The sequence below is a fragment of the Tupaia chinensis genome, unplaced genomic scaffold, assembly GCF_000334495.1.
Source record: "Tupaia chinensis unplaced genomic scaffold, TupChi_1.0 Scaffold144276_1, whole genome shotgun sequence".
NCBI classification, from domain to species: domain Eukaryota; kingdom Metazoa; phylum Chordata; class Mammalia; order Scandentia; family Tupaiidae; genus Tupaia; species Tupaia belangeri.
Window position 1 is genome coordinate 2,971,649 of NW_006204133.1, and position 24,233 is coordinate 2,995,881.

General features: G+C 36.8%; 2 protein-coding genes across 4 annotated transcripts in view; both read right to left on the reverse strand.

Moving 5' to 3' along the window:
- Nucleotides 1-24,233, reverse strand: part of TSGA10 (testis specific 10) — a 169,332-nt gene that overhangs the window by 49,980 nt on the left and 95,119 nt on the right. For all 3 annotated transcript variants that reach the window (XM_006166591.3, XM_006166590.3, XM_006166589.3), the window contains exons 10-14: nucleotides 24,010-24,125; nucleotides 21,800-21,954; nucleotides 14,803-14,858; nucleotides 13,621-13,789; nucleotides 3,117-3,227 (exon numbers count right to left, since the gene is read on the reverse strand). In XM_006166591.3, the coding sequence (XP_006166653.1) occupies nucleotides 3,117-3,227; nucleotides 13,621-13,789; nucleotides 14,803-14,858; nucleotides 21,800-21,954; nucleotides 24,010-24,125 (607 nt within the window). The remainder of the gene's footprint in view (nucleotides 1-3,116; nucleotides 3,228-13,620; nucleotides 13,790-14,802; nucleotides 14,859-21,799; nucleotides 21,955-24,009; nucleotides 24,126-24,233) is intronic.
- LOC106733649 (60S ribosomal protein L37a-like) lies at nucleotides 18,624-18,913 on the reverse strand. The gene has a single exon (XM_014583443.2). The coding sequence runs from the start codon at nucleotides 18,911-18,913 to the stop codon at nucleotides 18,635-18,637; it is 279 nt and encodes a 92-aa protein (XP_014438929.1). The 3' UTR covers nucleotides 18,624-18,634.

The window sequence follows — 24,233 nt, forward strand, 5'->3', positions numbered from 1 at the left end:
CCAATTGTACACACCCAGTGTATTTTTTTCAGTCTGATAGGGTTGGGACTCAAACCCTGGATGGTAATGTGGGATCCAAATTGCTTTGCACAGCACCTTTGCTACACCACAGAGCCCAGATGTTCAAAACCTTCCAAGTTCTATCATGGGCAGACTGACTGAAGTAGGATTTGATTTTTCAAAGGAAAAAGTCAGCTCTATGAATAATATACTATACTGAGTAACTACAATTATTAAAAACATATTTTAGTATTATGGTATAGCCAAACTGATTCCAAAAAATCAGTTATAATTTCAGTGTTTTTAAAAAGACTCTAGAGCTCTTTCTCTTTCTCTCTACTTATTAATAAACAGTGCATCTCCCTATCAGCAATCCTAGGCTAAAAAAATGACCAAATGGCAATCAGTAATGTACTCTCTAAGCCTTTCAAATCAGATTTATGCTCTGTTATGAGCCTGGTTGAAATTCGGTTAATATTGCCACCTTGTGGCCTCTAATGTGAAAGATCTTTGCCAACTGAGTCTACAATACACTAAAATACTTCATTGGCTTTCAAGATTCAGGTAATATAAATACACCAGTAGGAACCTGGTCTTTATTTTCCACAACGGTACTAAAAATAATAGCTATGTGCAGAATATATACTTAGGAGGTGCATGTAACAATATACATAAACTGAATTTTACCCACATCAATCTTTACCTTTTATAACTTTCTGCAGTACTTATTATCTATGTCATTCATTTAAAACTGCCTGGGCCAGCAAGTAGCACTGGAGTTAAGGCAGCCCGATCCCACATGGGTGTGCAGTTCAAGTCCTGGAACCAGTGGCTTGAAAAACATACTGGGTGCATGTTGCTTGCCTGCCCAAAATCCTGAGAGTGGAGTAGAAGGGATTGCTGCGTGGCCATCCCCCGCCCTGGGGGGGGGAGGTTCCTCATGTCCTCTCTCTTTCTCTCTCATTCTGTCTCTATTTCTCTCTCTCTCTCTCTGGTAAGCTCACATGCTCAATGACAAAACAAACCAAAAAAATGCCTTACAGTTAGCTTTATGTAGTTAGATGTGGATGTACTGTCTCTCCAGTAATACCTTGTTTTCTTCAAAGATAAAAATCATTATTTTTTTGTATTAACTTAAGTTTTGAGATCTAAATATATGGTTCAAAGTGAAAAAGGACTATCATATAATATCTCTCCTACCCTCCAATTATCCGCACCCCTCTTCAGAGCAACCACAAACCACATTCACCCAAAGAAGCCAACTCAGTGTGGAGCATGGGATAGACAACATTATTTAAAAACTGAGGGTTCCAGACAGTGGTGCAGCAATAAAACATGGCACTCTATGGGGCTGGCCCACATGGGAAGGTTCTGGCTTTGAGTCTAGGGACCTCCTTGAGTTCAGACAGGAGTGCCCATGATCTGGGGCTGGCTAAAGCTGGGGGTGGATCAGGGCATCAAGACCCTGCTGGGGGTACTATCTCTCTTTTTCTGACATTTGGAAGAAATAAATAAACTGAAAGCAACAAGCAAGGAGGGAGAAAGGGAAGGAAGGAGGGAGGGTGAATGAGTGGATGGACTCTTTGGTGTTCTCCACTCCCCACTTTCAGGATCTCTTTTTTACTATATGGTACTGTACCCATCCTGTACCCACAGCTCCCTTGGCTGTCCACGCTTCACATCCCTCAGCTGGAATCCTCTGCATTTCTTGCCTGAAATATGGTTACAATCTCTCCTGGTTGCTCTTACTCCTTCTGATTTTGTAATCTTTTTGATTTATTCTTCTTTAACATCTCCAGAATAATCTTTCTAAAAGGCAATACTCAAATAACTTCAAGCTTATAAAAGCTTCCCAAAAATATGGTTCAAAGAAGGTCCTTCTTTACCTCTCTGTTACCATCCACCTGCACTGTACTCCACTGTAGCTTTAATACACTCCTGTCCCCCATACGCACCTTATATCAATTCTAGAATGCAAAAGCTCTAATCTTTAATGGTGGGATTTCAGGTAATATGACTGGCAAGCTGAGAAGATAAAGGGAAGTGTTTAACATGTTTCAGATATTCATTTGTGTATTTCTGACCTGTTCCAAAATGGATTTAGATGATTCACTGTGCTAGATGTTTTAAATACTTCATTTCATTTGCTTGGGTGTTCTTCCCACTTACTAACGAAAATGAAAACTCAGAGGTTCAGTAACATTCGTAAGTCTGATATCAGTGAGAAGAGGGCCACATCTGTCTGATTTCAAGGCTTTTGTCTATTGATGGTATTACACTGCTAGCACCTTAATATCAAGATATGTAGGAACCACCCTGCTGCCTTACAGCCTAATAGCAGAAAAAAGTTTAGGAGTCTTTAGAGTCTCTTATCTCTCAAAGTTCTTAACAGTCCTATGCACACTATAATTATTCAAAATAGATTTGTGAACTGATTTTAAATAATACGTTAAATAAATTACACAATTTGGGGGAGAGGGGTTCTCATTAATGGTTTGAACGGTATGAAGGTAACATCACAACTACTGATTTTATAATAATCCTCCTATACTATTCTAGATAATTTATCTTACCTAACAGACGTATCTAAAATCCTTGGAAAAGCTGTCCAGGATTGCCACACGTGCACCCATACTTATCTGAATCATCTGATGCCACATGCATGTGCTTGGTCAAAGGATTGCTAACCAAGAAGTACAGAGGAGAGCCATATGCTTTTTGATCTTGAGAAACAGATGCCCCCATAAAATATGATCGGTTCTGACCTGCTGTATCAGCAGACAGAATCCGGTTTATAACTAAAAATTCCACCATTTTCAAAGAGCAAAGATGATTCTAGCTCTTTGTCTTCATCCAGTTAAGAAGATTCTGCTCCACCAGAGTAGCTAAGCAGCAAACTAATAGGATGATATTCTTGAGTCACCTTTCTGAACACTGGTGACGTTCTAAATATGTAGTTAATCCATCATCAAAACCAAGATATACAATGTATTAAAAAAGGACTTGAGTCATCTGCCCCTATAAATGTAAACAATTTCTTAATTAATTCTAGTGAAAACTTGTAGGTATCATGAGTGAAGAGAAAATAAATATATATAGTATGTATACATACGTACTTCAGACTTTAATATATTCTTCAGTTTGCTGACCTCCAAATTAGTATCTTGGACCTTTTGTTTAATGTCACTGAGTTCATTATGCGTATCATTCAATTTTTTAGATAGTGCCTACAAAAAAAGGATAACTACATTTGACTACAAAAAATTAAAAATTTCTAAAATGTCAAAACACCATAAATAAATTTTTAAATATTTACAAATATGAAAGTTAATATACCTAGTATGTAAATCTCATGTTAAAACAGAAAACATAAGAGCCCAACAGTAAATGGACAAAGACCTCAAACAGGTAATTCACAAAAAGGAAGAATGAAGGGATAATACTTTTCTAAAAAATTACACTTTATGGGACCAGCAGTTAGCGTAATGGCTATGTCGCTGGATTCCTACATAGTCGACCACGGTTCGCATCCCGGATCCGGTGGCTTAAAACTCACGTCGGGCGCATATGCGTGGGTGCCCAAGATCCCTAGAGGAGAATGGAGGAGAAGGGATTGCGGCGTGACCATCCCCCCTGGGGGGTGATTTCTCGCTTTCTGTCTCTATGTCTCTCTCTGTCTGCTGTCTGTCTGGCGAGCGCATGTGCCTTATAGCGAAAATCTCTCAAAAAAAATTACACTTTACTATAATCAAAAGAGCTAATTAAGACAATGAAATACTAATCTACCTATTAGAAGGATTTAAAGGTATTAATTTCTGGCAAGGAATGGGTATTTCCATGTACTGTTGGAGTAAACGTAAATTTGCAAAAAGCAAATCTGTGATATGGTGATGTACCAAGAGACATTGCTGAAATGCCATAAAAACAAAGACAAAAATATTGATAATTAATGAAGGTGGGAGATGGTGTATAGTAATTCACCATGTTGGAAAATATCCACTCATTTTTTTCTTTATTTAAAAAGAAACCTCATAAACTTTGATTCCATTGGGAATTAAATCTCTGGGGCCATCAGAAGGTGTGGTGGTTAAGGTGCTGGACTCCTGCATGGCCAACCATCGTTCAAGTCCTGGACCTAGTGGCTCACTTTCTCACTCTCTCTCGCTCTCTCTCTGGTCAAACTAAAAAATAATAATAATAAAATAAATAAAATTAAATAAAATAATTATTTAAAAATAAATAAATAAAGGCTTGAAATGAAATCTCATAAAACTTGATGAAAGAGAATGTTATTAAAACGTTACTTGCAGGACCAGCAGTTAGCATAATGGTTATGTCTCTGGACTCCCATGTAGTCGACTCTGGTTCGAGTTCCGGACCTGGTAGTTTAAACTCACGCTGGACGCGTGTGTGTGTGCGTACCCAAAATCCCAAGAGGAGAATGGAGGAGAAGGGATTGTGGCGTGGCCATCTCCCTTGGGGGGTGATATCTCGCTTTCTGTCTCTCTGTCTCTCTCTGTCTTTCTGGCGAGCGCACGTGCCCTATAACAAAAACCTCTCAAAAAAAAAAAAAAAAGTGTTACTTGTTGTAGTAACAATATACAATAAATGAATAATGCCATAAATATCTACAAGGTAGGGTAAATATATAGTAAAATATTATCCATCTATGTGAAGTGTTTAAAATAATTTTCAATAATAGAGAAAAATGTTCATATATATTAAGTGAAAAAAATTAAGCTCAACCACAAAAATAAGTGATTATCTCAACTTGTTAAAAACTGCGGGATTTGGGAACCAGCAGTTAGCGTAATGGCTATGTCGTTGTACTCCCACGTAGTCAACTGTGGTTCGCGTCCCGGACCCAGTGGCTTAAAACTCACGGCGGGCACATGTGCGTGCGTGCCCAAGATCCCGAGAGGAGAATGGAGGAGAAGGGATTGCGGCGTGACCATCCCCCCTGGGGGTGATTTCTCGCTTTCTGCTCTATGTCTCTGTCTGTCTGGCAAGCGCACGCATCCTATAGTGAAAATCTCTCCAAAAAAAAAACAAACAAACAAAAAAAACCTGTGGGATTTGGCCAGCAGGTGGCATGGAGGTTAAGGCAGCTAGGTAGATTCCATATGGTTGACTTTGCAATTCCCACAGTTTGATTTCACGGTTGGAGTCACAGTCCTGGAGGCTTGAAAATCACATTGGGTGTGTGTATGTGCCCAAAATCCCAAAGGAGGGGAAGGGATTGCAGCATTATCAATTCCCTGGGGGGTGATTTCTTACACACACACCCCTGTCAAGCCCTGCAGCAAACAAAAACAAACAACAACAACAACAACAACAAAAAATATTGTGGGATTAAGGATGAAATTCTTAAAGGTTTCCTTTTTCCAAATATTTTATAATATTGGTCCTTAACGTGTGATGTGGTTCACAAAGGGATCTCTCTTCTGCCCTTGGATCTATGACTCAATGAAGGAAAATCTTACTTTGGAATATATGTGAATTGTTATGACACCAATTTTCTTATGATAAAAATTATTTAAAAATTTTTAATCAAGCAGGGAAATGCTTATATTATAGTAAGCTAATAAAAGCTTCAAAATATTTATTTGGTGACATGTTGGACACTCTGGGTATATTCTCTTATTATCCATTTTTATGGATGATAAACAGAGATTCAGAGAGTAAAACTACATGATCTCACAACCCAACAGTGAGACTCAACCCCACGCACTTGTACTTAAGTACATGAATCTACTGACTTTTTCTTTTTTAAGAATAATTTTATTTAAATGTATTTATTTATTTATTTACTTACTTACTTATTTAAGTCTGACCAGAAAGGGACAGGGAGAGAGAGAGAGAGAGAAAGTAAGTGAGAAAGCAAGCAAGCCACCAGTTTCGGGACTCAAACCAGCAATGATCATGTGGAAGTCTAGTGCCTTTAACCACCATGCCACATGCCAGCCCTTCTACAGCCTTTTTATATAGAAAAGAGCCAGGGACCAGGGTCAAGGCTGATCCCGCCTTAGTCAAAGACCCAGACTTCCACACTCAGTTCCCAGTTTCAGAGCTAAAAAACGTCCAAAGGGCCTACACAGGTTTAGGTTTATAGTAGCCAAACATCTGAACAGTGTGTGGTTCAGAGGAATCCTCACACCCTCCCCAAACCAGCTACAAAAAGGGAGAAATTCCTCTTCATAAACCTGAGCTCACATGTCCTCCTGTGAATAGCACATTGCAAACCACAGTACAAGAGAGAAATTGGAACAGAAGTAATTCACAGCAAAGGGAAGCACGTGAGCTCACAGTTGCAGAAATCTTCTCAAAAGAATTAGCCAAAATCACCAAATGACTAAAATTCAGAGAAGAGCCTCAAATGTGAGAAAATCAAGAAATACATCTCCAATGAGAAAACACAGTAACTCATCTTTAACTATGGAGGGAAAAAACAGAAGAATGAATTCAGAATACTCATGCTGACAAAACTCTATGAGATACAAGAGAAAAAGAGACACTGGACTCCAGGAGATGAAGAAGTCCTTTCATAACTTGAAGGAAGAGATAGACAACATAAAAAAAGAATCAAATACAACTTCTATAGATGAAGACTGTAATGCAGGAGATGAAAACCTCCCTTGAAAATATTAAGAGCACATTAGACCATGCAGAAGATAGACTCTCTGATCTGAAAAATAAAACATCTGACTTCAATAAAATGCACCAAAATGAATTGAAAACAAAACAAAAAAACAAGGATATTATATGGAAAATACTAGATACCATTAAACACCAAACTATCCTAATAGTACTTGTTTCAGAAGGTGAAGAATCAGACAAGGGCATAAAAGATCTAATCCATAAGATATTTGCAGAAAACTTTCCAAATCTAGAGAAACATTCAGACATTCTGACCCAAGAAAGAGAAAGAACCCCAAATAGAATCAACATAAGACAATCCTCTCCAAGGCACATCATAGCCAAAATGGTAAAAAATCACAGACAAAGACAAGATTCTAAAAGTGGCAAGAGAGAAATGTTAAGTCATCTACAAAGGTTATTCTATTAGGCTAACATCAGACCTTTCATCTAAAACAATGCAGGCAAGAGAAGAATGGGAAGACATAATCAAAACACTAAACAAAAAACAATTTCAACCAAGAATACTCTACCCAGCAAAACTATCCTTCAAATGGGAAGAAAAGATAAAAACATTCTCAGATAAACTTGGAAGAATTTATCAACACTAGACCAGCTCTTCAAGAATTACTGAAGTGAGTGCTGTACCAAAAAAAAAAAAACTAAAGAGAGACAAACAGAAATAAGAGAACAAAAATCAACCAAGAAAATAGCTAACAAAAAGACTGAGATAAGCCTGCAAACATCTATAATAACATTGAATATTAACAGATTAAATTCTCTAGTCAAGAGATGCAGACTGGCTGAATGGATACAAAAATAGAAACCCTCTATCTGCTGCCTATAAGAAACACATCTCATGGATAGAGACATAAATAGACTAAAAGTGAAGAGCTCATAAAAGGTATTCCATAGAAATAGAGACCAAAAAAGGCTGGAGTCACAATACTGATTTCAGACAAAATGGGCTTTAAGACAAAAGCTATAAGAAGAGACAAAGGACGACATTATATAGTACTAAAAGGACTAATTCATCCAGAACATATGACACTTACAAATATCTATGCACCCTACTTGGGAGCACCCAAATATGTAAAACAAAGACTGCTAGGGCTACAAGGAGACATAGACTGCAACATCTTAATCATTAGGGATTTCAACACTACACTCTCTCCTTTGGACAAATCATCTAGACAAAAAACAAGCAAAGAGATACAGGATCTAAATGGTACTATAAATCAAATGGACTTGACAGACATCTATAAAATGTAGATGTCTACCCAAAAACCACAAAATATACATTTTTTTTCTCATTCTTGCATGGAATTTTTTGAAGATCAGCCACATGATAAGGCATAAAACAAGCCCTTAAAAATTCAAAATTATAGAAACTATATCCAGGATCTTCTCCAAACATGATGAAATGAAACTTGATATTAACTTTAGAAAAAAACCTTAAAAATACACAAACATATGGTAACTAAACAAACTATTGCTGAATGATTTCACAACCACCGAAGAAATTAAGACTGAAATCAAAAGACTCACTGAAACCAAAGATAATGAGTACATGAGTTTCCATAAAGTATAGGACACAACAAAAGTAGTAATAAGAGGAAAATTCACAGCAATTAGTACACATAAGAAAAATATGGAAAGGTCACCAATAGTCAACCTAACAATACACCCCAGGGAACTAGGAAAACAACAACAACAACAAGTGCCAGGAGAAAAATAACAAAGATGAGAGCACAGGGGCCAGCAGATGGCATAGCAGTTATTAAATTGCTGGATTCCCATAGTCGACTGTGGTTTGAGTCCTGGACCAGGTGGCTTAAAACTCATGCTGAGTGCGTCTCTCTCTTTCAAAAATAAAAAGAATTCAAACAGAAATAAATAAAATAGAGAATAAATAAACTATACAGAAAATAAATGACACCAAAAGCTGGTTCTTTGGAAAGACAAACAAAATTGATACACTGTTAGTTTGACTAATTACAAACAGAAAGAGAGAAACCAGATAAATCAAATTTGCATTGAAACAGGCAATATTACAACAGATGTAACTGAAATAAAAAAGATCCATTAGAGAATACTATGAGTGATAATATGCCAACAAACAAGAAAACCTGGATGAGATGAACAAATTTCTGGACATCTATAATTTACCAAGCCTAAATCAGGAAAACATAAAGTCTGAATAAACCCATAACAAGCAATGAGATTGAGTCAGCAACAATTTCCCAACAAAGAAAAGCCTAGGTCCTGATGGCTTCACATCTGAATATTACACAACTTTTAAAGAAGAGTTAACCCCCATTCTACTCAAACTATTTTTAAAGATCCAAAAGGAAAGAATCCTCCAAAATTCACTTAGGAAGACTTCATCATCCCCAAAACATACAAGGATATAAGAAAAAAGGAAAACTATAGACCTATATATCTGATGAATATAGATGCAAAAATTTTCAACAAGATACTAGCAAATCATATCCAACAACACATAAAAAGATTATACATCACAATTGGGGAGGCTTTATTCCAGGGATGAAAGGGTGGTTCAACATATGGAAAGTCATAAATGTAATACATAATATTAACAAAAAGAAAGATAAAAACCATATGATCATATGAATCAATGCAGAAAAAACATCTGACAAAATATAACATCCCTTTGTAATTAAGACTCTCACCAAAGTGGCATAGAAGGACATTTCTCAACATACACACACAAAAAAGGAAAAATTAAAAAGTCATCTATGACAACCCATAGCTAACATTATACTGAATGGGAAAAAGCTTTCCCACTAAAAATTCAAACAACACAAGGCTGCTCACTGTCTTCAGTCCTCTTGAATACAGTACTGGAAGTCCTTGCCAATGCATGCAGACATGAGAATAAAATAAAATGTGCTCAAACAGGTAAAGAAAAAGTGAAATGATCTATATTTGCAGATGACATGATTATGTACGTAAAAAAAAGAATTCACAAAAAAACTGTTGGAAGTGATAAATGAATACAGTAAAGTGTCTGGATGCAAAATCAACATACAAAAATCTATAGCATTTCTATACACTAACAACAAGCAGAATTGAATAAAGCAATTCCATTTACAATAACCATAAACACTGTAGGATATCTCAGGATAAACCTAACCAAAATCAAAGACCTCTACAAGGAAAACTATGAAAAACTAAAGAAATTGAAAATGACACCAAAAAGTGGAAAGATATCCCATGTTCTTAAATTGGAAAAATTAATAAATTAATATAATCAAAATGTCAATTCTATGCAAATTAATCTATATATTTAATGCAATCCCAGGGATAGTCTTCACAGATTTAGAAAAAACAATCATAGATTTTGTCTGGAATCATAAAAACTAACATATTGCCAAAGCAATACTGCAGAAGAGTGGAGTAAGTAGGAGGCATCTCACTCCCTGACTCCATAATATATTACAAAGCTGTGATAATCAAAACAGCATAGTACTGGCACAAAAACGAGGATGTAAACCAATAGAACAGAATAGAGACCCTGGAAGTAAGCTCCCAAACATTCAGCCAACTGATTTTTGACAAAGGGAACCAGACAATTCAGTGAGGAAAAGAAAATCTCTTCAACAAATGATGCTGGAAAAACTGGGTATCCACCAGCAGAAAAATAAAAGTGGAACCCTATCTCTAATGACTAACAAAAATCAATTCCAAATGTATCAAATATCTAAACCTAAGACCTCAAACTATAAAACTATGGGTGGAAAACACTGAGGAAACTCTTGGAGACATTGAAGTAGGCAAAGACTTCTTAAATAAGACCTTCAAAGCATAAGTAATAATCCCCAAGATATACAAGTGGAATCATATAAGGTTAAAAAGCTTCTGCACAGCAAAAGAAACAATAATTAGAGTGAATCAACAATCCTCAGAATGGGAGAATATATTTGCAAACTATGCCTCAGGTAAGGGACTGATAACCAGAATATACAGAGAACTTAAGCGTCTTACCTAAAAAATAAAATAAATTAAAATAAAATAAAATAAAAAGATCAACCCAATAAAAGGATGGGCAAATGAGCTGAACAGACAACTCTCCAAGGAAGACATAAAAACAGCCAAAAAGCATATGAAAAAATGCTCAATATCCCCTATCATAAAGGAGATGCAAATCAAAATCACAAAGAGATACCACCTAACCTCAGTCAGAATGGCTATGATTAAAAAAATAAAGAATGATAAGTGCTGGCAAAGCTGTGGAGAAAAGGAAACTCTCCTACACTGCTGGTGGGAATGTAAATTAGTACAGTCACTGTGGAGTTTTTTTGTGTGTGTGTATGTTGAGAAATGTCCTTCTATGCCACTTTGGTGAGAGTCTTAATTACAAAGGGATGTTATATTTTGTCAGATGTTTTTTCTGCATTGATTGATATGATCATATGGTTTTTATCTTTCTCAAAGATAAAAACTCAAAGAATAGGAATACACCCAGTCAGAAAGACACTTGCACATCCATGTTTATTGCAGCATTATTCACAATTGCAATGCTGCAATAAACATGGATGTGCAAGTGAATGAATATAAATTTAGTATATATTTTAAAAAGTGGTATATAGTTCCATCTGCGCTACATAAAAAGTAGATGTAAGAATCAGTACTAGGTGGCATGGTGGTAAAGGTGCTGAATTTCCACATGGCCAACTGCAGTTTGAGTCCTGGGCCTGGCAGCTTGAAAATCATGCATGTGCATGTGTGTCCAAAATACTGAGAGGAGACTGGAGAGAAGGGACTGTGGTATGGCCATCCCACCCACCAGTGGGAGAGGGTGTTATTTCTCACTTTCCCTCTGTCTCTGTCTCTCCTGTGTGTGTGGGCACACATGCCCTATGACAAAAAACCTTTAAAAAGAAAGAAAGAAACACTTAATAGTCAAAGAAATGTTGGGTTCTCTTTTGAAAATGACGTGTATGGCAATATCCTTGACTTGATTGTCATGTACTACATGCGTACTTTGAGAAACTATTTTGTGTGCTATAGAGATATACCATGATGGAATGTAAATAAAATAAAATTTTTTGAGAGTTTTTTGGTTTTTTGCTATAGGGCGTGTGCACTCGCCAAAAAGAGAGAGAGAGAGACAGAAAGCGCAAAATCACCCCCCGGGGGGATGGCGCCACCACAATCCCTTTTCCTCCATTTCCCTCTAGGGATCTTGGGCACACACACACACATGCCCGGTGTGAGTTTAAGTCACCAGGTCTGAGATTCAAATCACAGTCAACTACATGGAAGCCCAGTGACAACCATTACGCCATTACGCTGGTCCCATAAAATAAAGTTTTAAAGTGGATTGGAAATCAGCAAACAATATGTCAAAACTTTCTGTTTTGGAAAAAAAGACTTTAACTCATCAAAAACATAGAAATTAAATTTCTAGTTTTTCATATAGCCTATTTACTAAAGTGGTAAACAGTACACAAAGCTAGGCCTTATAAACATTTTGGTTTTTATTATTATTTAATTTCTTTTAAAAAAATTTATTTTAGAATAGTTTTAGGTTTATAGAGAAGTTGTGAAAATAGTACACAGAGCCATATACCTTATACACATTTTCTCCTATTGTTAATATTTTTACATTACTATGGTACATGTCTTAAGTAATGAACTAATACTGAAACATTAATAATTGAAGTCCATATTTTATCCAGTTTCTTTCATTTTTATATAATGTCCTTTTTCTGTTCCAGGACCTCATTATTCATTATCTTTTGAACAAAGTACTTTAACAACTCAGATAATCTTCTTGTAATTAACAAACTTCTGCATCGTTATAGCTGTTTGTGTGAAATAAAAATAGTTAACAAGACCAGCAGACAGTGAAGTGGTTGTTACTGGACTCCCACGTGGCTGACCATGATTCAAGTCCCTGACTCAGTGGCTTGAAGCTCACACTTGGTGCATGTGCATGCATGCCCAAAATCCCAAGAGGAGAATGGAAGAGAAGGGACTGCAGAGTGGCCATCCTCCTGGAGGGGGGGGGTAATTTCTCGCTTTCTGTCTCTCTGACAAGTGCACACACCCTACAACAAAAATCTCTCTAAAAAACAAAAATAAAACCAAAAAAGCTAATAGTTAAAGATTGCAGACTTCTGGAACCAGCAGTTGTCATAATGGCTATGTCGCTGGACTCCCATGTAGTTGACAGCAGTTCGAGTCCCGGATCCAGCAGCTTAAACTCACGCCAGGTGCATGTACGTGTGTGCCCAAGATCCTGAGAGGAGAATGGAGTAGAAGGGACTGCGGCATGGCCATCCCCCCTGAGGGGTTATTTCTTGCTTTCTGGGGAGTGCACATACCATATAGCTGGGAAAAAAAAAAAAAAAAAAACCTCTCCAAAAAAAAGAATGCAGATTTCTATGATGCAAACTAAATATCTGGATAATAATTCCAAAGAGGAAGAAATCATTTGGAGTGAAGAATTTTGAAGAGGGAAGAAAATTCCAAATGGAATTTTTTAATGTTCAAGCTACGATAATGTAACTAAAGGAGAAGGGTGGATTAGACTGAAATATGTTGGCTTAGAGAGAGATAATTATAAAAGGAATTTTCCTAGAGACAATCACACAGTGCTTAAGACGACCAAAAAAATGTGTCCCAGTACATACACTTGAGCAGAATAATAACATAGCTCATCAAATACATCTACCCTCTTCTTCAAACCTTCTCAAGGTTATGATCCTTGATTATTGACTTATTTAAATATTTATACTTCAGTAAGGAAGTACATTCTAAGTTTTTGAACAGATCTATTATATACCCATTACTTCTTTTCTTTAGTACTGAATAGTACATCTGAGAATTTCACTTAGAAATGATGTGGAATATTCTATTACAGAGGTTAAAAAATGCTAACTTCAATGTCTGAGCTTTCTACAAAACCTCAGAATATATTTTTCTTGGAGAAAAAGATTCTAGGAATAAGTGTACCTGGTTTTCTTGTTTAGCTTTAGAAAACTGTTCTTGGAGGTTGTCATTATCATGAGCCAAGATATCTCTTTCTCTGGCAATCTGGGCCAGCTCGTCATTTGTTTCATCCAATTGCCGACGCATTCTCGAAATGTCTTGTTCACACATAATTAAGGCTTCAGTAGACTGTCTATTCCACAAATCAAACAGTATATAAGAAGAGACATTTTACTGAAACAGAACAACAAATTCTCACAAGACAGAAGACAGCATAGCATGAAAACATCTGAAGAGGTTCCAAACATATTTAAATTTAAAGGAATACTGCAAAAACAGTGTGTGAGAATTTCCCTAAATTGCTATCATTTCAGTATGAAAGGGATATTAAATATACATAATAAGGATTTGATTTTAAAACTTCTGGTACTCAAGTATAGAAAGGCCTTCATCCTACCTCTGGCTGTTACAACGTAGTCTCCTTTGCAAATTCCTCTTCTCTGTTCTCGAACCTTAGCCTCTGATTCTCACTCGAGCCCTCCTCAGACTTATTCACAGGCACGGCTTCCAGTCCCCTCAACACCCAGATGTCTCCAAAATCATTATCTCCTGGCTCTACCCATATGTTACACCCCAGAGGTATATTTAATTGCTTAGTAGACAGTCTAATACTGGGTCTCAAAGGCTCTTCAAATTTAGAGTAAAGTCATCTTTCCCCTTACTCTTCCATCATGAGCCAGTTTTCTCCTCCTCCAGAAACACGGCATTTTCCTAGCACCTCACTCCTGTTCCCAAAACTCTAAGCTCCAATTAACCATTACCTCCTATGCCTGGGCACCCTTTCTCACACAAAAATGCCTCAAAATTCTTCCATGACTGCTAATTGACCAAAGGGTAAAATCAAGACTCACTTGCGCTCAGGCTCAGGGCTCCATCAACACTCTCCTACTGGTCATTCAAGAGGCTCTTAAACAGGATCTGTAGGTGTTTGTCGTTTTTTGCTATTTTTCCTTCTCTGGATGCCCTTCTCTTTACTTTGCCAATACTATATCCTCTTACTTCCCTAGACAGACTTAGGTCTCCTTTGAATATTAGAGCTCTTCCTTTACGTGTAACACTAACCCTTTTGTTTCTTACAATTTTTGTACTTAGGATAGTACTTCATCCCCAGGAAGTGTTCAGATATTTGTTAAATGAATACCTTACCTTGATGCCTGTTCCATCTCAGCAATAATATTCTTCATCCCTGAAATGGTCTTTTCCTTGAAAAATAATATAAGTATTAAATTTAAATAATATTAAATTATTATTTATCTTAAAACTGAATGAACAAAAAAAATTCTCTTCTTTTTTTTGGAGAGGTTTTTGCTATAAGACATGTGAGCTCACCAGAAAGACAGAGACAGAGAGATAGAAAGTGAGAAATCACCCCCCAGGGGGGATCGCCATGCTGCAATTCCTTCTCCTCCATTCTCTTGGGATCTTGGGCACACATGTACACACGCCCAGCGTGAGTTTAAGCCATTGGGTCTGGGACTCGAATCACAGTCAGCTAACTGGGAGTTCAGCAACATAGCCATTACACTAACTGCTGGTCCCTCCTCTCCTCTTGATATGCATTTCATTTTAAACATTTATGTCCTACTTTTCTCTTTATGTTCTCAAGCCTAGTTCATTAATGTGAATATCTGCACTGGTTAGAAACAACAGATTATGTTCAGTGAAGTAAATGCTGTACTTAGGTGTACTGATATAAGATCAAGGGACCAGCAGATGGCATAATGGTATTGCTAGATTCCCATATAGTTGGCTGTGGTTCGAATTCCAGACCCAGTAGCTTAAAACACGCTGGGTATGCGTGCATGCATGCCCCCAAGATCGCGAGAGGAGAATGGAGAAGGGATTGTGGAGTGGCCACCCTCCCTGGGGGATGATTTCTCGCCTTCTCTCTCTCTCTCTCTCTGTTGAGTACACATGCCCTATAGCAAAAATCTCTTTGTCTAAAAAATAAATAAATAAAAATATCAACATATCAAATACCATATTAAAAGATGTCTTATGTGGCTACCCAGCAACACAAGAATCGCTTCAACACCCTGCCTTTAGAGGCAAGACAGTGGTTTGACATCTAAAGTGTACTACACTGGGAACAGGACTGAATCACTTCTTCATGAAGGAAGGGACCCATACATAACTAAACTCAGTTATTAAGAATAACAACTTTGACCGAGCACATTATTTAAATTAGCCATCAAGAGCATCTTCAAAAAGCTACTCCAATGGGATTACTTTAAAATGTTTATTATTAATATTTAGATGTGAACTAGTAAGGAGGAAGCATTAGGTTTAGTGCAAAGCTAAAAAATGTATGTAATTAAAAGGGTATGGTGAATGAGCTGAATCAGTGGAGACGGTCAAAGCTGAAATGGGTTTGACTATCTTAATGCCTTCAATCCTTTTCCACATCTCCTTTTAAAACTCATACCTGGAGGGCCAGCAGGTGGCGTTGTGGTTAAGGCACTGCACTCCCACATGGCCAACTGTGGTTTGAGTTCCAGAACTGGTGGCTTGCTTTCTCACATTTCCTTTTTCTGTCTGTCTCTCTCTGGTTAAAAAAAAAATTTAAATAAATAATTAAAAATAAAACCTCATTCCTGAACTAGTCTAATTATAAATAGATACTTAGAGCTAATATTAGCCCTAAAAAAGTAGAAAAATTATGGACAGACATACTGCAATCCTTTCTCCTCTCTCTCTCCCTCCTTTCAGAATTCTGGGCATGTACACATGCCCATTGTGTTTCTTAAGCCAGCGGTCCAGGACTAGAATCTCACTGTCGGCCATGTGGGATCCAGACACCTTAATCAGTGCCACTGGCTGGTCCAGAAAATTCTTTTACTAAATAATAACTAGATTCCACCTTCTCCATTGAACTTTCACTTGGTAATCAAACAGAAAAGCCAAACCAGTTTTGGTCCTGTCACATCAGAAAGTTAGTGTGGTGTATATGGATACATGTCCTCTTCTTTTTCCACGTGCTCCTTTCCAAGGTATTTTCAGCTCCAGTTTCCCATTCCACTTTTTGATAGAATGGTGTAGATTCCATAGCTGGCAGTAATGGATATTAGATTGTGATTAAAATATCCATTAGTAAAATCCTTAAATCCTTTAAAGTAGGACAAGCCGATGGAAGAAAAACTCAAACACAAAATTCTGCTTAAAATGAAATGTTTACACATTTTTGGGGGGGACAAGCAGATGGCATAATGGCTAAGTCGCTGGACTACCACATAGTCAACTGTGGTTCGAGTCCTAGACCCAGTGGCTTAAACTCATGCCAGGCGTGTGTGCGTGCATGCCCAAGATCCCAAGAGGAGAATGGGAGAGAAGGGATTGTGGCCATCCCCACTTTGAGGGGGAGGGAAGGATTACTCACTTTCTGTCTTTCTGGAGAGTGCACGCACCCTATAGCAAAAACCTCACCCCCACCCCCCAAAAAGAAATGCTTACAAAATTTTTAAAAATATATAACATTTCTTTTTAATATACTGATGGAAGGTGCATGCACTCGCTAGAGGGAGGGAGAGGGAGAAAGCACCCCTCAAAGGGGTGTGGTCATGCCACAATCCTTTTATTCCCCTCTCCATTCCTTCTTCTGTTGCGATTTTGGACATGTACCTGGCATATTTTTCAAGCCACAGGGGCTGGGATTTGAATTACAATTAGCCATGTGAGAGCCAGCTCCCTTAACCACTGTACCACAGATCAGCCCAACTGAATACATTTTAAAATAAATTCTGAAAAACTAGCTGAACTTCTAGTGCTTCTAAAAATCATTACTTGGTTAAGCTTGAAATATGATTTATAAGCTTAGAAAGGACTCTGCTTTATCAATAGATGTTCACCTTGAAAATAATACCCTTAGGCTGGCCCAATGGTACAGCATTCAAGTGCTACGCATGGAAAGCCAGATTCCACATGGACAACTGTGGTTCAAGTCCCAGTGGCTTGAGAGACATGCTAGGTACACATGCATGTGTACTAAGGGTCCCAACAGGATGGAAAAATGGAGGAAGGTGCTTTCTCTCTCTTTCTCTCGTGTCCATTGGCAATAAGACAAATTTTTCTGGAAAAAAAAAATAGGATTTTCTAGGAACATTGCAAAATATTCAGGACAACAAATTTACTGTATGGAATCTAATAATATATCCTTTTAGCCTATTTTTTCTATAAATATAACCCTAATATTACCATTTCTCAAATATTTCATTATTAGCAGTTTAATATTCCTATACAATCTCAATGTTTGTCCAAGCAGGGACACAGATTTAAGTTAACATTAAAATTCAGTCTAGACAGGACAGTCATTAATTATAGAAAAAAAGGCATAAACTAAAACTTTACACAAATAATTCCGGCTTTTCTTACTAAAAAACTTACGAACTTGCTATTGAGTTTTCTAACTTTAACTGGCAGCAGGTAAAACATCATTTTTTTTTTTTTTTAGGGAGAGAGAGTTTTGCTATAGGGCGTGTGTGCTCGCCAAAGAGATAGAGAGAGACAGACAAAAAGCGAGAAATCACCCCCAGGAGGATGGTCATGCTGCAATCCCTTCTCCTCCATTCTCCTTTTGGGATTTTGGACATGTATACACACATGCCCGGTGTGAATTTTAAGCCACCAGGTCTGGGACTCAAAACTGGGTCGACTACGGGAGAGTGCAGTGACGTTAGGCCATCTGCTGCTCCCCATCTTTTTAAACTGTAATTACCAGAACAATTCCACTTTATTCGCAATGATGTTAACTTCTTCCTATTAATTCATTTGTGTAATCTCTGAATTAGGTTCTAAGATGGTACTACTTTTTCATTGAAGGGCATTTGTTAGTTTAGGTCTGAAACATCATTGTAGAAAATATTTCCTCTTCTGACTCTCTAAGACTACTCTTTTTTTCTTTTCTTCTTCTTCTTTTTTTTTTTTTAACATAAATTAACCCATTTATTGTAAGCTACTGATATTCCAAATGTTTATGGAGCTTCTACTGGTCTTTCAACTCCTTCAGTTTTCTGAAGGCAGACTTCACTGTGACAGCCAAAGTGGTGGTGTAGGCCCAGGCTCCACCAGCTACCATTTTCATGCAGGAACCACAGTGCCAGATCCCCACAGCCCGTCTCTTTATCTTAGTTTTGCCACAAAAGGAGCAAGTGTACTTGGTGTGCTGGCTAATTTCAATTTTCTTCACCATTTTCCAGAGGGAGGCACCAAAACAGGTTCCGTATTTACCAACGATGCCCACCTTCTTGGTGCATTTAGCCATACTGCCACCAACTAGGTCTAAGCCCAGAGAGCTCTAAGACTATTCTTAAAAGTGATTTTCCCGGGGCAGCAGGTGGCATAGTGGTTAAGGTGCTGGACTCCTACACGGCCAATCACTGTTCAAGTTCTAGACCTAGCGGCTTAAAAATCACGTTGGGTGCATTGCATATATGCCCAACGTTGGGTGCATTGCATATATGCCCAAAATCCTGAAGGGAGAATGGAGGAGAAGGGATTGTGGCATGCCACGCCCTTGGAGAGTGATTTCTCATTTTATTTCTCTGTCTCTCCAGTGAGGGCACATATCCTATAGCAAAAATCTCCCTTTAAAAAAGTTATTTTCCTTTTACAGGAGAGATGCATTTGCTTTCATAAAATCTTATATACAAAGTTCTTTATTTTGAAATGGATTTGCTATTCAATATTCCTTATGAAAGATAACACTAGTACAGCAGGATGGAACAAACATGAAATATTAGAGCTCAGGGAAATAAAATTCAGAAAAGATGGGAAGATTTTGTTAGTGTTTTAAAAGAAAATCATACTTGGGACCTGCAGATGGCAGAATGGTTACACTGTTGGACTTGCATGTAGTCGACTGTGGTTTGAATCTCCGACCTGGTGGCTTAAAACTCATGCCGGGCATGTGTGCATGTATGCCCAAGATGCCGAAAGGAAAATGGAGAAGGGGTTTTGTGGCATGGCCAACCACCCTGGAGGTTGATTTCTCACTTTCTGTCTCTCTGTCTCTCTCTGGCAAGTACATGTGCCCTCTAGCAAAAATCTCTGAAAAAATAAAAAAGAAAGAAAATCATACTTAACTCTTAAAAAAATGTTTGAATATAATGAGATACATGTGTATACCATTATATATACATATAGGTATATATCATTATATGTGTATATATGTATATAAATATGTGATATATATGTATCTTCCCCTAAAAAGACACATAACATTGCAAAAAATAATTAGCCTTTTTAATAAGTAAACCAATATTTGCCGTTCATGTCCTTTGATGACATCACTTATGTTCATGATTTTCAAATCTATTAACTTCAATTTAATTTTTTTCTCTAAACCTAAAAATCCAAGAGCCCGGGAATATTTCACCTACATGTCCCAAAGACAATTCAAACCCAGGTCAATGATCTTGCTCTCTCTGTTCTATTTCCTGTTTTCTACTCCATGCGTAGTAACTTTTCATGTGGTTCCTAATCCAGAAATCACATCATGTCAATTTTACTTCTTTAATAGATCGGTTTCTCTCACTGATAAGGCTACTATCCCCACACAGGTCTCATCACTGTTTTTTTCCGTTGGTGTCCAAGTCACTGTTTTCATTTCCCTGCAATTCATCATTTACACGGTACTAGTAAGTACTAAAACATTTGTTCTAAAACAAAAATCTAATTGTAGCATTTAATTTATATTACTTCAGTGATTCTCTATATCCACAATAAGAGAGTCCACACTCAACATCACACATATGTTTATAATTAGTTTATCTATCCCATCTCGTCTTTTGCCCTCTCATACCTATCTCTTGGCAACCTATTCTATAGTGATACTAAACTATCAGGAAGTCTAATAAAATTCTCTTATCAATGCCACTAGGCTCTTATGTACACTATTCCACCTGTCTATCTCCCTTTCTCACTGTCCTCTTCCTATACATCTTTTTCTGGCTAATTTCTAATTTCTCGGGGCAGCTTAGGAATCAATACTTCATGGTAGGCTTCCCAGACCTTTCTCCTCTAATCCAACTTCCAGGCTGAAACATGCTGCCAAATGCTAACAGTCACTATAGCAATAATCATAATCTATCATAAGAGTATCTTCATTTCTCTCCCTGTTACAACACAAGCTTTTAGAAAGCAGGTTCTCATCTTTGATTTATTACATAATACTTGCACACAACAGTAATGCTTTTGAAAGAAAGAATGGATGAATAGATGAATAAATTCATGAATTAGTACCCTAAGAATAGGGAGAGACTGTATTCTAATAATGATGCCTTTAAGACATTTGTGTAAAACAGAGCACTGTCTTCAGAATCAGTGTGTGAGCTAGAAAGGGCACCAACATCTCTCTGTCTTATTGGCAACAGCTTTTTTGTTTCTGTTTTAGCAATATATATATATATATATATATATATATATGATGGAGTTACCACCCAGCTTTATTCACCAACTCTAATTTTAAAGGCAAGATTGATGTAAAGATATATTTGTTCTGAATATAATTATAAAGGCAGTTTTAGTGGAATAAACATATGATCTCCCAAGATGACTACCTGAAAATATGTTTTTAAGAAGAAATCAGTATTGGGACCAGCAGTTACTGTAATGGCTATGTCATTGAACTCCCATGTAGTTGACCACAGTTCGAGTCCTGGACCCAGTGGCTTAGACTCACGCAGGGCGTGTGTGCGTGCGTGCCCAAGATCCCAAGAGGAGAATGGAGGAGAAGGGATTGCAGCATGGCCATCCCCCCTGGGGGGTGATTTCTCACTTTCTGTCTCTCTGTCTCTCTCTCTCTTTCTGGTGAGTGCATGTGCCCTATAGCATGTGCCCTATAACGAAAGCCTCTCCAAAAAAAAAAGAGAAGAAATCAGTATCTCTTTGTTATTATGCTTTATATTTTGATACCTAAATTAGTATTCTCACTGGATATTCATGATAGAAAAATCCATTTAAAATATACACTAATGGTTTTGCACATAGTTCTTAAAACAATCTTAAAATATTTCAGTCATATTTTAAAGTTTCAACTCTCTAGAAAAAATTCTGGGAAAAATCCTATTATTTTATTCAGACTGAAGTTCTTTTAAACCGCAGCTTAACATTTAAATATTTCTTGTAAACTACAGTTGTTAGGACATACTTTCATTGCCAAACTCTCTCCAAGGGATGCAATATTTTCAGATTTTTTATCCAAACATGCTTGCAGGCATTCCTTTTCTTTAGCCATATCATTGAGGGTTGCACCAAGAATGCTGATTTCTTCTCGTTGTGCAATAATTTGCCTTGTAAAATTATCTAAACGTGTAATCATAAAGGTGTTGTTTTAATCAAGATGCATTTTTTTTCTATCTAAACAGAAATACTTTTCAAAGTGATTTCTCCTATATTATACCCATGACTAAAAATAAGAATACTATATCCTGAATAAAAATTAGGTTTTGTTACTAGTGATTAAACAGTACAATGAATCATTAAATTCTAGATGACATGTAAATACAAAAGCACATTTAAAACCTTTGAATTAAAATAGCAAAGGAAAGTTGTGTATCACAAGTTCTCAAAATACATTTATTTACATGGGTGGTAACAGAAGAGAAGGTGGGTAAATAAAAACAACCTGTGGCCTCTCCCCCTTCTTATTTCCCCTCTGCCCCTGTAGCCTAGAATTATTAATTTTATAGAAAATAGAACATGACCTCAGGAAGTCTCATTCAATTTTTGAGAACTTTGGTAAGCCAACATCAATGTTGAGGGCCTGAATGATTCATATAAAACAGTGTTTTTCCAATTATTTCTGTACCATCACCATCAGTATCACCTGAGAAATGCAAATTTCATAAGCTACCACATAAGACCTGCTGAATCAGAAATTCTGGAGGTGAGCACGGCAATTTATATTTTAATAGGCATCCCATCCCCCTGCAGTGATTCTAATGTACCATGAGGTTTCAGAACCACTGGTCTAGAACAGAGGTTATAGGGTATTAGAATTCCCTAGGGAAATTAGTAAAGATATAAAACTCTGGTCCTACCCTCCTTTAGACCTGACTCCAGGTGATTCTGACACACATGAAGTTTGAGAACCACTGGTCTAGAGTTCTACAAGGGGAACTCTAGCATATCTTCTTTCTAGGTTAATCTCTGCGGGATTTATCCACCAAGGGCAATCGGATGTGGTGCTAAGGAAGGCACAATGCCACATTGCCAAGAGCATGGCATATACGGCACTTGGGAAGGCATCATGTCTATTTTAGCAGGCAGTACTGCCTTTAAAGCAACACATGTTTTGGGTGTTCTGATATCTGAGTTCATATCCACTGGTAATCAATCAATCAATCTCTATAGTAGGCCAGTGTCTCCTACCTTTAAAAATGTCCTCAACCTCACATCCTACTCAAGCTATTTCTTGCTACCCCTTTAATAGACAAACTTCTTGAGAAGCTTTTGTTTCCTACTCCACTTCCCCTTCATTCCTCAGCCTACTATCTTTCACACCCAACACTCCATTCAAAAGTTTTTGGTATCACCAAAACCTCCACCATGCCAAATCAAATCAACATTCTTTTATCATGATTTTACATATATAATTTTATGCTGATATGTTCCAAATATAAATACCTTAGGTTTACCTTCTGAGATACAAACACATATTCGACTGCTTACCATCTTTACTTGGACTTAAAATAAACAAAAATGAGTTCTCCTCCAATATCACTTATTATATTTGTCTTATAGTATCTCTTATCTTGATTAAATAGCTCATCCACCTATTTAATTATTCATGCCAGACATTTTTGAACTACATAACAGCAAATATTAAAACTATTTCTTCTGTTTTAAAATAGACTCTTGTATAGCCCTGGTCAAACTGTTACCTTATATTTAGGAAGAGATTAAATTATGACCACACTTTCATACAAATAACTGATAAGAAACAGAAACAAGAGACTTTATAAAAGATTTTTTCTGTAAACCAAGTAACATTATAGATATAACCAAACATATATAAACACTGCACCAAAAGTTATATATACTACATCTCATTGTAATAGCTATGGAAAAGCTACAATAATATCTAGAAAAATGTTACATTTAAAAGCAATCATCATAAATTTAATTATTTCTTCATTAAAAAATTTTAAATCATAGCTAAGTATTCAAGGTCCTAAATATAAGTAAAAAATTTTACTATCAAAGAAAAATGTGCTTTTCCCTTATTTTTTATTCAGAAACCTTAAGAAAAGGGCTTGTTTTCATGTTCATCTATGTTATAACTGAAAAAAAGAACCCCCTCCTTTTATTAACAGACTTAAGAAAAAATAACAGTAATATCAGGAGAAAAAAACTCACCAATTTTTTCATCCAAGCACATAATTTTCTCCTGAGTAAGCTGTAGTTCATATTTTTTCTTAGCAAGATGTCGCTGAGTATCAGAAAGATCTTTTTCTGTGTTCTCATATAAAAGTCTGCAAATATTTTAATAATAAAACTAATTCTGAAATTTTTATGTTTTGTCAAATTTAGTGTATTTAAATTTAAAAATTGTTGAGGACACTGACATACTTATTTTTTTC